Here is a 15,688-nt window from a genome sequence, read left to right as displayed (position 1 = left end):
GATTGAAAAGATTCTAACTTATCTCCTTTGTGTATATAGTTACATGTAATCAGACACTAACTTGTCTTTCTTTGTTGTTATAGTTCATTTCAAAAGTAGATGTCTAATAAGGTATCTGATTTGACCTGTGGTATGACTCAACTTTTATCTTTCCTAGTATTAAGGTGCATCAGCACCCTAGTCCATTGCCTGTGAGTGGTGACACAGAACTTGTTTTGGATCTCCTCTCACATTCATATTTTCTTCATTGCTTCTGCTTACAGTTGCAGTGCGCACATTGTTTAGTTACTGTAGTCATGTTGTATGAAAATGAGAGCAACAGTATGGACTAGATACCTGGTTCTAACCTCCTTGCTGCTAATGTTTATTTCCCCTCTTGCTTCAATACAAAAATGAAAATTATGCTGTATTTACATTTGAGCTGATTGTCAGGTTCTAATACAACAGGGCCCCAATCCTGATTTAAGTAACATTTTTTTTGTAAAATGGAGAAAAGCTTTCAGTCACTTCCATAATTTTTATGTATTACATAAAGACAAAATCGCTCACACCACAATTATTGGGCTCTACAGTTCATCCTCAAATTGCTGCTCTAAGCGTTTTAAAACCAAATAATTTCTAATAGATCCCCTACTCCTGGGTCTGTGCTTCTGTGAATTACTGGGGGTCTGAGTGCACCAAACAGTAGCTAATGTTACTCTACACAGAGTGTCATGCAACCAGAATAACAAATACGTTTTGAAACTACATAATTCTGTTTATTTTTCAAAAATTTTATATAACTACTTCCACATTTCCATGAAATTTCCAATTTTGCACAGAGAGAACAATTCACATTTTTACCAAGCGCCTTCCCCGACCCTTTTAGTGTACTATATTTATCTTCATGCTCCTGTTTAAGTATCTCTACAGTTATTGGTAAAAACATATGGGATGTATGTATGAGAAGCAGTTCTACTACACTTTACAGGAAAATTTTATATCTACCTACCTTTTATTTAAGTACTTGTCTATAGCATGTGAAACAAAACTATCCTGTAATATCTTAATTCCTTCATGTGAGCTCTGTGTGTGTGTGTGTGTGTGTGCGCGCACGCGCGTGTAATGATATCATTAGATCTGAATAACTTGACATCTTGCTAGCAATTTTGTTCCGTTTCCAAAATGGGAGGTGAGCAGAATCATGCAATGGCCACTTTGCTACCTTAACATAATATCCAGCTATAAATGAGTTGGCCTTGTTCTAAAGTAACTTACCCGCTACTTGTTCCCCTCAACACCTGGCATAATAATGGGTACATCATTTACCAACAAGTTGCATATTAGTACAGCAATTCAAGAGCTACAGTTTCTAAATGGCTATATACTGGAGTGGCTTTATGGCACTAGTTGTGATCTTGGTCCCAGAAGAATTGTACTGAAGCATGTCGCATCCTGGAGGATATAGCACTGGACATGAGTGTTGGAAGTAGGTCAGGTAACCTAAATTCTTCAGCCTTTTGTCAGTCCTCTAAACATTCCTGTGGAAATGCTGTGATTTCCAATTTCTGTTGGACATGTCTATATCATAAATGCTTTTTAACAAACACTTCTGTGAATTTTTATACGCTACCTTCCTTTTCCCCAGCTCTTGTAAAGGATATCTGGCAATAGTCTGGAGAATATTACCTTCAGATTGGCTGTCATTACATTTTAAAATCAGTTAAAGCTTTTCACATTTATAATGAAGCTTTGCTGGGTGAAGCTTAATGAGTCTACAGACATCTTTTATTCTACTAATAAAGCAGTATATACAGAAGCAGCTAAAGTAACAAAAAAGAGCATAAAATGTTTGGTCAGCAAACAAATTTCTTTTACAACAGAGTATTTTGAATTCCTACATTTCATCTCCAGCCATCAATGGTTGTAAAAACAATCCCGCTGTTCCTAGAATACATACCAGAATAAAAACCCACAGAAAAATGCGATCAATTACCATGGCAACATACTTCCAATCATCCTGAATCTGAAAAATATAAACACAGACAAATAAGACAGGAAGCAGGCATGTTCTGATAAGGGTAAAGTTTACTGATCATTAAATTGCTTGGTAATATCAGAACTCCTTTCTGTGTTCAGCAAAAATGTACATGGGAGCTCCTCCATATATAGAATGTTTCCTCTTTCATATGACCACAACTTCGAACCTGGCTTTTGAGGCAGCAGAAATTCATCCATCATTCATCCAAAAACATTCAGGCCAAAAACAGTGCAGAATTAACTTCGTCCCCCAAATGGTTTGATTCATTATGGCTGAAACTTGCTTTGCATGAGTTGCAGAAGCTATCTTTCTAAATTAATTCCAACTTTGTAACACTATTTTAAGATAATAGAACTGTCCCTTTCATTAAACACACAGGGGACATATGGCCCCTCTTCCATGGGGACAGAAATTTGAAGGTGAAAGAGACTTGGGCACCTACGCATCTAAGTCCTCTTGAAACGCACCATTCCTGTTGAAGTGGTAAGTGCATGGGCGGATGCAACTTAATTCATCTGTCAATGACTTTAAAAGCTTCTCTTGACATTTCTTACAGTTTTTAATACTGTATTAGAAAGCAAGATGCTTATGTATGATGTAAAAACTTTTCTCCTTCATATACTGTATCAAGACTGGAAAAAAAGCTTTCCAGCAGGAGTGGTTTTTACATTGAATGATTATGTTGATAACAAGAAATAAAATGATAAATGGCTTTGAAATAATGCATAACCTTAAGTTAATGTTGGAAATAAATGTTAAATAAGTATCCTAAGTAAAGCTAAGCTTAATAAATTTCAATCTTTACTTCAACTTTCCTAGATGAAGGCAGCATATGTGCATACTTCATTCTTGAATGCTATTATGAAAAATAAGAACAGTGCATTTTACTTTTGATGTAGAAAATAGATTTTTCTAGAAAAGAACCATAATTCTTAAAGCTGAGGGAGATCAAAAGAGCATATAGAACACACGAGTCCTGAATAAGGCCCAGATTCAACAAAATATTTAGGCCCAAACTTAATCTAAGCAGGTGTTTGAGTGCTTTGCTGAACATGACCTACAGGTGGTAAAGATAATGATAGAGTGGCTGCATATGAGTTACTTGTATCTGCTCTCTGTATCACTGAGAAGTAGTGATAACCATCAGAAGCTCTCCTGGCTTATTGAAACAGAAAAATTGTGTGAATTTAGCACTTAAGAAAAATGCCAAATTGAGAGCCCTGAACTTCGCTGTTCTGTATTTATACACAGAAGGAGTTCAGCATGAGAATTATTATCAGGGAAAGCCTCACTACAGGTAAGTAAATATTCATTTTACAGCAGTGGTGACTTGCCCAAGGGCACACAGTGAGCTAACTGCGGTGCTAGGATTTCCCAAGCTCTCATTCTGACTGCAAATCTTGTGCTTGTTACTCGCTCCAAAAGAGTTAATGTAATAGATTCCACTTTAGCAGATGGGTTGGCATTGGCAGTAAAAGGAGTTCAGTGCAACACTGTGTTTCCCCAATATGAAATTTCAATCCACTGATTGATTCATGGCCCCATACACCTGTAATGTAAACAATGTGGGTTATTTGTATCAAGAAATTGTGAATTGTTCTGCAATGTTTTTATGAAAGGCATCTGGGATGTTTACTCCTACAAAAAAAAAAACAACACACTCCGACACTCATGGTAAATAATGCCTGTAACCTCAGTAACTAATGCTGAAAGTTGTTCTTACCTCTTTGGCTTCATTCTGCATTTTCATATTCTCTGCAATGTATTTGACACTTTCAATTGCATCTCTCATTTCTGGTGACAAAACTGAAAACGAAAGCGGAGCATCTACTGATTCATAGCTTGTACTCCTTGTAAGATTGCCACTGAAGTCAGAAAACTTTATTCGTTGACACCAACAACAGCTGCATGTTATATCTTGACATATGAAGCCATCTTTGCAGCATTTGGTTTCAGAGCTGCTGAAGCAATTTAAGTCTGAGAGCTCAGCACTGTAAAGCGGCTTTGGCTTCTGATTCTTCTCTTTATCATTGGCAGGCCTGGTCATAAACATGATCTTGGGAAGTAAGTTCAAGAAAATGGTCTTCACCCACTCAGGCATTGTGTGTGTCTTGGGTGTTCTATAATGCACATTAAGTACAAACACAGTAATGACAATGGAAAGAGTTACAAATATCATGGTGAAGAGGAGGTATTCTCCAATAAGTGGGATCACCAAAGAGGTAGAGGGGATGGTCTCTGTGATCACTAGGAGAAATACAGTTAAGGATAAAAGGACTGATATGCATAGTGTCACCTTCTCACCACAGTCTGAAGGCAAGTAGAACACCAAAACAGTTAAGAAGGAAATCAACAGACATGGGATAATCATGTTGATAGTATAAAATAAAGGCAGGCGCCTAATATAAAGAGAATAGGTGATATCTGGATATACCTCTTCACAACAGTTGTACTTAATGTCATGTTTATATCCAGGAGCTTTAATAATAACCCATTCTCCACTCTCCCAGTAGTCTTGGAGGTTCATTGTAGAGCCAATTAAAACTAGGTCAATTTTAACTTTATCATAAGACCAGGAACCAAACTTCATGGTGCAGTTTTGATAGTCAAATGGAAAGTAGGTCACATCTATTTTACATGAACTTTTAAAAATAGCTGGAGGTATCCAGGTCACTTCTCCTGTGTATTTCAAAAAGGCCTTTGTCTTGTCATCAACTTGGAAGTCCCCAACTGCACTGTAAAAATAAACCAGGGTGGAAAAAAAAGATCACTCTCATATAAGAAAAGGTTAAGAACATAGGTTTATGTATATACAGTGACTCTGGATTCATTCACTGTAAGTGAGCAAATGCACACTTCAGCATTCCAGCAGTAATGTTAACTAGATCCACGGCTGATGTAAATAAGCGTAGTTCCATTGTCATCAGTGGAGCTACATGGACTTACAGCTGCTGAAGATCAAGATGGTAGTATTTTCTACTCCTGTAACCTGGCTAAATGTGATCCATACCCAAGGCAGCAAACTTGAGCTCTTTTGTGTCAGAACAAAGTGATGGACAAGCTGATCTTCCTTACTGTGCTTGGTTCTCTCTCTCTCTCTCTCTCTCTCTCCTCTCCATCCCCACAGTACCTTGCAGTATCACTCCTCTAAGAAAGCAGGAATTCAGGGCTCCTGCCGCAGCTTGTCACTGTGGATGCATGGATCAGAGCAGGGCCATCTCTCCACCCTGTTCACAATCACATAACATCCCTGTGGCAATTTCAGCTGTTGTTTACATGGAAAAGTAAGACTGGGAAAGCATTTTCAGCTATTTACGTGATTAGAAAACTGCAGAAGAGAAGAAGCCAGCACCACATGACTAGCCAGCTCTTCATGGACCTACCAGCATGTGCTGTACAGACCACAGTGTGGGAACTCCTGTACTGGAGAGTATTTCAAGCATGTTTCACTGAGGCCAGCTTCCCTACATAGCGTATAGCCAACATATCATCTCAGTAACACATTTGGTCTCCTACTGACGTGCTGGAAGCAAAAGTCCTAAGTGTGTACCAGCCCTGGGGCTTTTCTATAGTTATATTTAATGCTGTGTTGATGTCAGATGGGTAGCAATTTTAACTGCAAAAATGTCTGGATCTAATACTCCCTTTCAATGAAAGGTCTGAATTACTGAAGAGTTTCTCATCTGTAAATGAGAGGAAAGTTGTGTAGCAGAACTATCTGCTCCTTCTTACTGCCAGCCTTGCATATAGTTCCAAAAACAATTATAGAAAGAGTGGGGAGTAGAAGGAGCACAGGGATGCAGAGTCTAAAGTTTCCTGTCTGTTTCTCTTATTAAAATGTGTGTTTTCAATTTTTAATACTTATTAGCTCAACAGACTCCAAAAGTATTGATGTTCAACAGAAGCAGTGATTGGGGGGTAGTTCTGCTACTAGAGAAGTAACAGTTTGCAATATATATCGTAGTCGCTGTGTATTGCTACCCGGGTTTGATCAGAATCTTAGGTCTTTTGTAATAGTCATGGGAATGCTCAATTTTTTTAAAAATTCATGGTACAAAACCAAAACAAATTAAGAGTAAAGGCACTTGATATGGCATAGTCTTACTTGTTATATAAGACAATGTCTGGCTTCCAGATCCTATCAGCTGGAACTCGAATAAACTCAACACCTCCATATTCCTCTGGATTCCACTTAAGTTTGTAATCATTCCAGATCTAATCACAGAAGAAACCAAACTTCATTAGAATTACAAAAAGACCCATCTCAAATTGTGGACTACTGCCCATTCTTTCCATTAAAACAAAGTGCTGTAATGTTACTTTTATAAAGTTGGTGTTTGTTTTTTCAGAATCTCTAATGACTAGATGTATCACCTTTTTAAGACCATGTTATTTATTTGTATTCATTAGCACATACATTGGGAACCCATTGTGCCAGGTGCTGTATACATGCAAGAGAAAGCTCCTACCCCAAAGAGCATACATTTTAAATAGACAAGATGGACCAAGGGTGACATGGGAAACGGTCTCAATTAGGTAAAGTGATTTGACCAAAGTCACACAGCAGATCAGTTGCAGAGCTAGGAATACATCTCGGGTCTCGTAATGCCCAATCCCAGTTCCCTTTACACTAGACCAGGCTGCCTCCTCTTCCTCTCAGCCCCCAATTATATTGGAAGTAATTGCTCCTGATATTTTCATGCTATGATCACCACTCATAAGGTAAAGCAATCTTACAATATCTCTAGAGCAACCAGAGAGATTTCTGAGATTGTAAACTAGCTCCACGCCAGATCCCTCCAGCTAAGGCAGCACAGGAGGGTAGGGCTTGGTTAATGCTTGAATAGGAGATAGCAAAGGAATGCCAAAGTACTATCAGAAACAGTGATGATAATTCAATAGGTGACACAGTTCCCTCTGAGTCACAATGTGGGTGAAGTAATATCTTTTATTGGACCAACTTCTGTTTTGGAGAGAGAAGCTTTCAAATTTACACAGAGCTCTTCTTCAGCTCTGGGAAACTAAGGCTATATCTACACTGCACTTCCATTGGTAAAACTTTTGTCATCAGGGCTGTGAAACTCCCTCCCCCCACCCCCCAACTGACAAAAGCGCCGGTGTGGACACTGCTTTGTCGGTGGGAGAGCGTCTCATTGGGGGTAACTTTATTTTGCTGGCAGGAGAGTTCTCTCCTGCTGACAAAGAGTGGCCACCCTGTGTACCTTGCAGCAGCACAGCTGTGCCACTGTAAGGTGTGCAGTGTAGACATAGCCACGTTACAGACCTTGGAGTGGTGTGCCGCCATAAGGTCTCCCGTGTAGCTGCTCTATGCCAGCAGGAGAGAGCTCTCTGGCTGGCATAATTAAATCACCCCCAAAAAGCGGCAGTAGCTATGTGGGTGGGGAATGCTCTCTCACCGACATAACGCTGTCCACACCTGTGCTTCTGTCGGTGAAACATATGTCGGTCAGGGGAGTGTTTTTTCACACCCGAGTGACATAAGTTTTACCAACAAAAGTGATACTGTAGATGTAGTCTGAGTAAGTTTCCCAGAGCTGAAGAAGAGCTCTGTGTAAGTTCAAAAGCTTGTCTCTCACCAACAGAAGTGGTCCAATAAAAGATATGACCTCACCTACCTTGTGTCTCCAATATCCTAGGAGCAACACAGCTACTGCAACAATGCATGCTGCAAAACAAGTCGGTATTGAACAAAGAATCCAGCATATTTTAAGGAGTGTGGCAGATATCGTTGTTTTGGTGAGACTCAAAAACTAAAATCTTGGTCAATTTGGTCATTAAAATGCCATGGTTCTTTTTCAGAGTCAGGGTGTTAATGCTGTTGTCTGGGACAAGGCCCCGGATAGGTACTTACATTGTCTCTACATAAAGTTCCATGTAGTTCCAACTAGGTCAGATATTCTGTGTTCTTTGTCCTGTACTGTGGTGTTGCTGTATGGTGTTAAGCTATTACCATGTGCCATTCCAGGGGTGGCTGCATTTCAGTTGTGGGTGAGGTAATTCTTGGGTATAGATAGGTCTATAGAGTTAGTATGTTTGGGATCCTTCTGGATAAAGGATATCGTTAATGGGTCTGTGTTTTCAGTTTGGAAAGGTTAATACTGTAGTTAATGACCGATTTAATTGATTCAAAGTGTGCCTGACATATTTCTGAACAGTATGACCACCAGTAGTTAACACCTTAATCAGCACATGTTCTACAGTCTCTCAGGGAGTAGCAGTACAGTATTCTACAATTCAGGGCACTAAAATTCCTTTAGGACTAGCAGAGATTATTCTTAGCAGTCTCCTATATTAGGTGGTTGTAGTGCTTTTAACCTTGCATAATAATATTGTACTGGGAATTCTATTCCTAATTCTGCCACTGACTTGCTGTGTGACCTTGTGCAGGTCATGCAGGTGCTCAGGCAGGATTTGACTCTAACTCCCATTGAAGTAAATATCTTCAAAGCCCAGGAACTGTAAGTGTGCCTGGACTCTCATGGGAGATACAAGAAAGGGGGTGGGGAAGGATCCTTTCTTTCCTCATTTCCCTCTGCCCCTGTCCAAAGGCCAAGCACAACCTGGCCTTGGATTTGGTTCCATATTGGTCTCCAACAGGCATTTGTTCACAGCCCATAACCAGAGCCGGATTAACTCTCCTGTGGGCCAGGGGCTATTAGGTTTTGTTGGGCCCCTGGGGGTTTGGAGTGGGGAAGTGGGCTCAGGGTGGGGGCAGGGGATTGGGATACAGGAGGGGATGCAGCTCCAGCTGGGGGGTGGGCTCTGGGGTGGGGCCAGGGATGGGACAGGGGGTTGGGGTGCAGCAGGAGGTTCGGGGTATAGGCTCCAGGTGGGAGTTTGGGTGCAGGAGGAGGCTCAGGGCTGGGACAGGGGGTTGGGGTGCAGGTGGAGGTGCGGGGTCTGGGAGGGAGTTTGGGTGCAGGAGGGGGCTCCAGGCTGGGGTAGGGGGTTGGGGTGCAGGAGGGGATGCAGGCTCCTCGTTGGTGGTGCAGCAGGGCTAAGGCAGGATCCCTGCCTGCCCTGGCTCCGCGCTGCTCTGCTCCCCGAGGTGGCCGGCACATCCACACCCAAGGCAGAGGAGCCAGGCCGCTCTGTGCGGTGCACACTGCCTGTGCCAACAGGCACCGCAGGCACTGCCCTCGCAGCTCCCATTGGCCGCAGTACCTGGCCAATGGGAGCTGTGGAGCTGGCGCTGGGGGTGGGGGCAGCGCGCAGAGGTTCCCTGAACTCCCCTCACCTAGGGGCCACAGGGGCACATCGGCCAGCCAGCGCTCGTGGCTCTAGCCCCGGGCGGGGGGGTGCAAAGGCTTGGGGACCAGTGTCCAGCCTGTGGCTCAGAGACTTGCTGCGGGCCAGATTAAAAGAAGCAGCGGGCTGCATCCGGCCTGTGGGGTCCCCATTAGCCCGAGGCCCTGGGCTGCAGCTCCTAAAGCCCCTGCATTAATCCGACTCTATTCCAAGCTAGGCTTGCAGAGGCCTCACAGAACTAAAGTGCACTAGCAGACATGCAGGGGGAAACTTGCACAGTTTCTGCACTGTGACTGGCTGTAGCCGGTGTAATTACTCTCCACAAGATGAGCTTCACGGAGTTTCCTAGGCCTCCTGCGCTGCTCCAGTGGGTTTTATCACAGGAGGCTGCATAATCATTCAATGCAAATAAATAGCCAGCCACTAGGTGTCAGCAATGGATTAAGGTAAGTGTGGCCAACCCAAATCTCTGCACCAAAGCAGCATATTACCCTACCAGGCCAGCACCTCTGATGCTGTGATCTTTCCTTTCCTTAAATGCAAGTCAAATCTATACAAATGCTGGCTAGGAAGAATGTCCCAGAATCTTTGAGCATTGGCTTATTTAAGTTTTTGTATACTTATGCTGAGGCATTTTTCTGTTGTGCTGCTTTTCATGACTGAAAGGATGTCTTATTTACTTTACATAATAGTCACACTTACATAGTAGAAACAGTTTGTATTTAGCAAAATGTTTACCATTTTCCTCCTCTGTTCCTCCCAAAATATTCCTAGGTCAGTTTATCTAGCTGTAAAAGCGGCAGAGTCCTGTGGCACCTTATCGTCCAACAGAAGTATTGGAGCATAAGATTTAGCTGGTATTCCTTGCTTGACCTAAATATTCCTATTTACAAATCTTTAATGTTAGCAGTTTACATTTTTCATTAAAGAGATTGAATGGAAAAATGGGGATTCAGGATGACCTAATGGTTAGACCTTGGAACTCTAGCATGGGACCTAATGGTTACAGGGAAGAACCCAGTGTAGTTGAATGGTGACAGCATGGAGTCAGCAGATCTGGATTCTGTTTTTTGGCAAAATCATTTAACCTTTTTGTTCAGTTCACCCAACTATAATATTGCAATAATAATGCTTTCCCACCTATCTACAGTGCTTTGAAATGTCTGGATGAAAAGTAGTATATAAATGTAACGTGCAATGTCACTTTTATAGTAGTTAGCTAAATGTTGATATTAATGAGCATTACGCAAAGGATGGTCAGTATAACATTTTGCTTCGCAAATTGCGGGTGGAGGACACAGCAAGAAACCTCACATATTGACATTAAAAGAAAAATTAACTGAGCTGATATTATCAGTGCTGGGATTATATTTACTCACATGTTTCAGCCACAACTTGGTCTCCATTATCTGGTTCACTTCATCCTGAAAAACACAGCCATGTTGAAAAAGGAGTGGGCCTGTCTTTGGGCTAATAATGTAATACTTACTAGGTTCTGAAAGAAGCCTGTACTCACCACCTTCACCAGCTGTGACATGGATACCTCAAACTGAATGATGGCAGGGTCTGACACGTTCTCCACTGGTCTGATAAACTGACTGTAGTTAGCAAACAAGGCTGCAAACAGTCTGTGCTCCGCTTCTGAACAACTGCAACCTGAAAAGAGATTATGTTTGGCTTCTGGTTTTGAAACAACCCACGAAGCTTCTTGTGGCCAAATGCTATTTCCTTTGAAAATTAAATAACCAGACATTAAATCTGCATGATGTTAATTTGGCATTCATTTAAGATGAAAATTGAAGAATAAAATGTAATGGTAGATGGAGATTTTTCATATGTCTCTGCAAGTGGAGTTTAAAGGATAATTTAATAAAATTATAGAAACTGGAGCTGAAAAAGCCCTTTTCCCTGGCTCACCTTGTCCCTCAACACTACAAAAAGGAGTTGGGGTTGAGCAAGGTCAGAGAAAAAAATGTTTCTTACAAACTTAAGCCCATGAGAAGCTAAAACTACATTTTCTAATATGACCAGCTCCTGGGAAATTTTACTGTCCCAGGAGACTGAGGCTCATTATAGGATGGTTGCAATGATACTAACAGCTTGCTCATTATAAATAAGGAAACAAGGATTAAAAATTGATTCACCATTTCAAAGGTAGTACATTCTATTTGCAATTGTCGCTTTCTGATGCTGGTTTTGCTATCTGTGGTACCTTATGGCTATAAACTGAAGGTCTCAAAGCACAACTGGGAATCTTCTGTCCCCTAAACTATGCTTCCATTCTCATAGGCAACAGATAAACACTGTGGGAGGCAGACCCTGCCTGGAATTTAGTGGCCTTGTCCTAAAGAGACTCTCTACTGGTACTTGGATGTGATATGCCCAAATCCTTTCATTAAAAAAAGTTAGATCTGTTCTCCATTTATGGATAATTTTATATTTCAGCATGGCTGGTGAGACAAACTAACAGTTAGGGCTAAATTCTGCTTTCAGAAACACTTGTGTAAATCTGGAATAGCTACACAGAGTCTGTTGATCTTTTAAAATATGACAGCATGACGGCATATAGATCTACATGCAGTTGCTAGGATATGTTTGCGAGGTTTTTTTCCCCAGTCATACTAGGTTAGTATTTTCCAGCAAACAGAAGGGCAGCAGAAGTACTCATCTGCACAATAACTGATCTATAAAGTTTCACAAACAAAATATCTACCTTCCGACCTATTCTAGAAGTTCTGCTGACATCTAGTCTGAGACTGGCACAATGTCAGACCACATACAGTTAAACATCCCCACTCTCTACTCATTTTGAAGGCTATTTTTTTCAAAGTCGCTAGTAAAGTCACTCAAACCAACACACCAGATTAAAATAGATAGCTTTATACTTTCCTATTTCTGGAAAATTAACTTTATAGCCAGTAGACTTGCTTTAATCATTTAGTGATATCTCACCTATAATTATTAGCAAGTCAGGAGTCCCCTGGATTACATATGCCTGAGTCCTTTATGTAGGTGGGTTTTAAGATTCATATTCAGCCTTTTGCCAGCTCCTTCCCAAATGCTGTTGACCAATTTACATTTCCATAACATGTGAATTAAATCTCTGTGTTTCCACCACATCCAGCATCCATCACATTGTAGACAATAACTACGTATATATAAACCAGTGTTTCAACATTCTGGTTAAAGTTGCTGTCATCTCAGAGCACCAGTAATAGCAAGAAGGAGATCTTTGTTCTGCAGAGATAAGGTGCACTGTTCAGAGCCACCTTTAAGGCTATCTCAAGCAGCTGTTTGGCATCACCTATGTCTGCTGATGCCCCAGCACTTTAGAGCACATATCCACAGTGAGCTAAATCTTAAAACCACATTGAAGTTTTTGATTAAAGTTTAAATGGCTTTGTGGGATCATGGGACCCATTTGGCATGCCAGATCAGGGCTGCTATTTGTTACGAGTTCACAAGGCGAGATTTTAAAATTGTTTAACAAAAGAAGCTGGGATTCATACGAATCCTGCAGCATGCCACTTATTAGTGCTGAACCTAAGTCCAGACCAATTAAAAACAATTGTACAAAGCCATAACCCATCCTCTTTCTACCCCCTCCTTTAATAAAAAAAAAAAAAAAAAAAAAAAAAGTCAAGGACCACTCACCTTTAAAGAAAAAGAAAACAGCAGCAGCAGCTAGAAATAGAGCGAATGTGCTCCCCATGGCGTTGTGAATTACTGTCATCAACAGAGACTGCTGGCGACAAGCTCAGCTGCTAGGATTGCACAGGCATGGGAAATACAGACAGCTCCAATCTTCCGATGTATAAAATCCTTGTATAAGGCAGACTGCAGGACCCTGGAGAACAGTTCTGCACCATGGAGATCCCATTAGCAACGATGTGCTGCCCCCCTTTTCAGCTGTTCATATTGTCATAAACAGAGCACTGGAAACACAAAATAAATCGTAGACCAAATAGATGTAGTTACTGTAGGCAAGAAGCAATCATCGATTCATCGGGCAACAAGGGTAGGCAAGAGGCCATTAGTGGATGCATAAATGAGCCCAGTAATTGGATAATGCTAAGAGTTTTTCCAATCAGCTCCTTTACAGGATATGAATCTTTATAGGAACTTTGTGCCAAGCCATTAGAACAGGTTTAATTAATAAAAATCTTATAACTGAACTGTGCTGAAATGGATATTGACATTAGAGACACTCAAATTATCAGTAAACTGAGCCCAAGAGACCAAAACCGCCAGAAGGTGGGTGAAGTAATATCTTTTATTGAACCAACTTCTGTGGGTGAGGGAGACAAGCTTTCAAGCTTACACAGAGCTCTTCTTCAGGTGCACAGTTAATTAACTGACACAGATAAAAATGTGTACCTGTTTGAGGCTTTGTAGTGAGGAGAGCCCCAATCCTGCAGGCATGTGTGAAAGTATTTACTACTTCATCCTGATGTTGCATTTCATCTACTTTAGCTTCACTTTCAGCTTCCTGATGGGGGTGCTCTGTGAGGGCAGTAGTAGACTTGCTCCCCTACTTTGAAATCAATGGGACTACTCACAGTAGGAAAGTTAAGCACATGCATAAGTGTTTGCAGGATTGGGGCCCAGAGATTGACATATGGTACAGTGACCACAGTTAGGCCAAGAGCTCAGGTTTGAGGTTAAATTAGTTTGGGTTCAACAGCACTGAAATCTTCTGTGAACAGCTGTGCTTGCCAGAGTCCTGCCATCTTGGGTCAGGAAAATTAAATGTTGGTACCAAATTCAAAAGGGAAGGGAAGCATGCAGCGACTCCAGACTGATTCCTCTGAAACCCGACATTGAGGGAGAGGGGTTGGGTTTGACGTTCTGGCTGAGGCCCATCTCTAGCAATGGCTGGATAGTGGCTTAAAAGCTCACTTGCGCCTCTCCTTGGAATTTAACAGGAGACTGTTTCAAATTCCTATGAGGCATCAAATGTACTGATTTTTTTTTTTTAATTGCCAGGGTTTTTCTTTGTATGCAGTGTTGTAGCAGCTGTGTTGGTCCCAGGATATTAGAGAGAAAAGGTGGGTGAGGTAATGTCTTTTATTGGACCAACTTCTGTTCATGAGAAAAACAAGCTTTCAAGCTTACTCAGAGCTCTTCTTCAGGACTGGGAAACTAACTCAGAACGTGACAACTAAATACAAGGTGGAACAGATTGTTTGGTGTAAGTAGTTCCCCCATATGTCAAGGGACCATTCAAGGTGAAGAGGTCCATTAACACCCCTCCAGTCATAGGGAGGTGGAAAGCAGCTGGGGGCGGATGATGTTTAAGGGCTTGTTTGTTGAGAGCTTTTCTTTTTAATTTCAGGAATAATTCTCAGGCCTAGGATCTTGCTCCAGCAAAGAACTTTCTCTCCAGGCAGAGAGGGGAGCTAGGGTGACCAGATGTCCCGATTTTATAGGGACAGACCCCATTTTGGGGTCTTTTTCTTATATAGGCTCCTATTACCCCCCACCTCCTGTCCTGATTTTTCACATTTGCTGTCTGGTCACCCTAAGGGGAGCATACCAATGGAGTGCCTTCCTCGTCACTGTCAGTTCGCCTCCGTGCGGGACGGGGCTCTTACCATAGCTTTTCCCCCTGCATGACTTTCTCAGGCTGGTTCTTTAAATTTGGCTGAGCAACACCTGGCTTGGAAAGAGGCAGAATGGATAAAGGGGTGGTGATGAAGAGCCCCTGGAGCTGCCCCACTTAGCCTGGAAGTGAGAGATGGGGCCCTGTTGCAGCCCCCTTACACTTGGTGTGGGGGTGAAGAACCCCAGGAGGAGCAGAGGTGAGGCTTGGTGGGCACTGAACTGATGCAGGGTTGCTTTGCACAGTATTGATTTGGAAGTTTGGGGCAGCATTAATTGCTGGGTAGGGGACAGGAGATGTGGCAGTGAGAGCTCCTGTAGCAGGGGCCAAAATCTTCTTACTCAATACATATGGTAGAATAGGGGGCATGAACTGTCACTCAGAGATACAGAGGATGGGAAGGGAGAGTTCAAAAATCAAGACTGACCAAAAAACACAGTATAATCCTTAAAAAAAACAAAACAAAACACATGATTTTTGGGGGCCAATCTCATGAATTTTTTGGGGGTGGTGAGCTACTCAGGATTTTTTCCTCTTGAGTGTGGCAGTTTTGAGTAGTCCAGATTCTGATCTCAATTACATTGAAGTCAGTTTTCAGAGTAACAGCTGTGTTAGTCTGTATTCGCAAAAAGAAAAGGAGTACTTGTGGCACCTTAGAGACTAACCAATTTATTTGAGCATAAGCTTTCGTGATGCATCCGATGAAGTGAGCTGTGGCTCATGAAAGCTTATGCTCAAATAAATTGATTGAAGTCAGTGGCTTTATTCCATATTTACACACATATCTAAGAACAGCA

The 15,688-nt window shown here is 41.7% G+C and overlaps 1 protein-coding gene and 1 long non-coding RNA gene across 2 annotated transcripts; one reads left to right on the top strand and one right to left on the bottom strand.

Moving 5' to 3' along the window:
* Positions 1 to 741: 741 nt before the first annotated feature.
* On the bottom strand, positions 742 to 13,626 carry CHRNA3 (cholinergic receptor nicotinic alpha 3 subunit). Its single transcript, XM_037910778.2, has 6 exons — positions 12,944 to 13,626; positions 10,806 to 10,945; positions 10,669 to 10,713; positions 6,126 to 6,235; positions 3,744 to 4,755; positions 742 to 2,005 (listed from the first exon to the last, which is right to left on the bottom strand). Exons 1-6 carry the CDS (start codon positions 13,020 to 13,022, stop codon positions 1,877 to 1,879), a joined length of 1,515 nt encoding a protein of 504 aa, XP_037766706.1. The 5' UTR covers positions 13,023 to 13,626; the 3' UTR covers positions 742 to 1,876.
* LOC122461920 lies at positions 1,845 to 6,323 on the top strand. The gene is made up of 3 exons (XR_006284184.1): positions 1,845 to 2,503; positions 3,272 to 3,317; positions 5,148 to 6,323. It is a non-coding gene; the product is annotated as an uncharacterized LOC122461920 (long non-coding RNA).
* Positions 13,627 to 15,688: the final 2,062 nt, after the last annotated feature.

The sequence above is a fragment of the Chelonia mydas genome, chromosome 10, assembly GCF_015237465.2.
Source record: "Chelonia mydas isolate rCheMyd1 chromosome 10, rCheMyd1.pri.v2, whole genome shotgun sequence".
Lineage (NCBI taxonomy): Eukaryota > Metazoa > Chordata > Testudines > Cheloniidae > Chelonia > Chelonia mydas.
The sequence above is the reverse complement of the archived record's forward strand: the minus strand, read 5'-3'. Positions and strand labels throughout refer to the sequence as shown.

What these genes read in the sequence shown, in the direction of transcription:
- CHRNA3 (XM_037910778.2), bottom strand. Translation starts at nt 13,022, where the DNA reads ATGACAGTAATTCACAACGCCATGGGGAGCACATTCGCTCTATTTCTA. An exon ending in TGTTTTCTTTTTCTTTAAAG is followed by an intron (nt 10,946 to 12,943) that starts GTGAGTGGTCCT and finishes ATCTCTTTTCAG; the next exon opens with GTTGCAGTTGTTCAGAAGCG. An exon ending in TGCAGAATGAAGCCAAAGAG is followed by an intron (nt 2,006 to 3,743) that starts GTAAGAACAACT and finishes TATATTTTTCAG; the next exon opens with ATTCAGGATGATTGGAAGTA.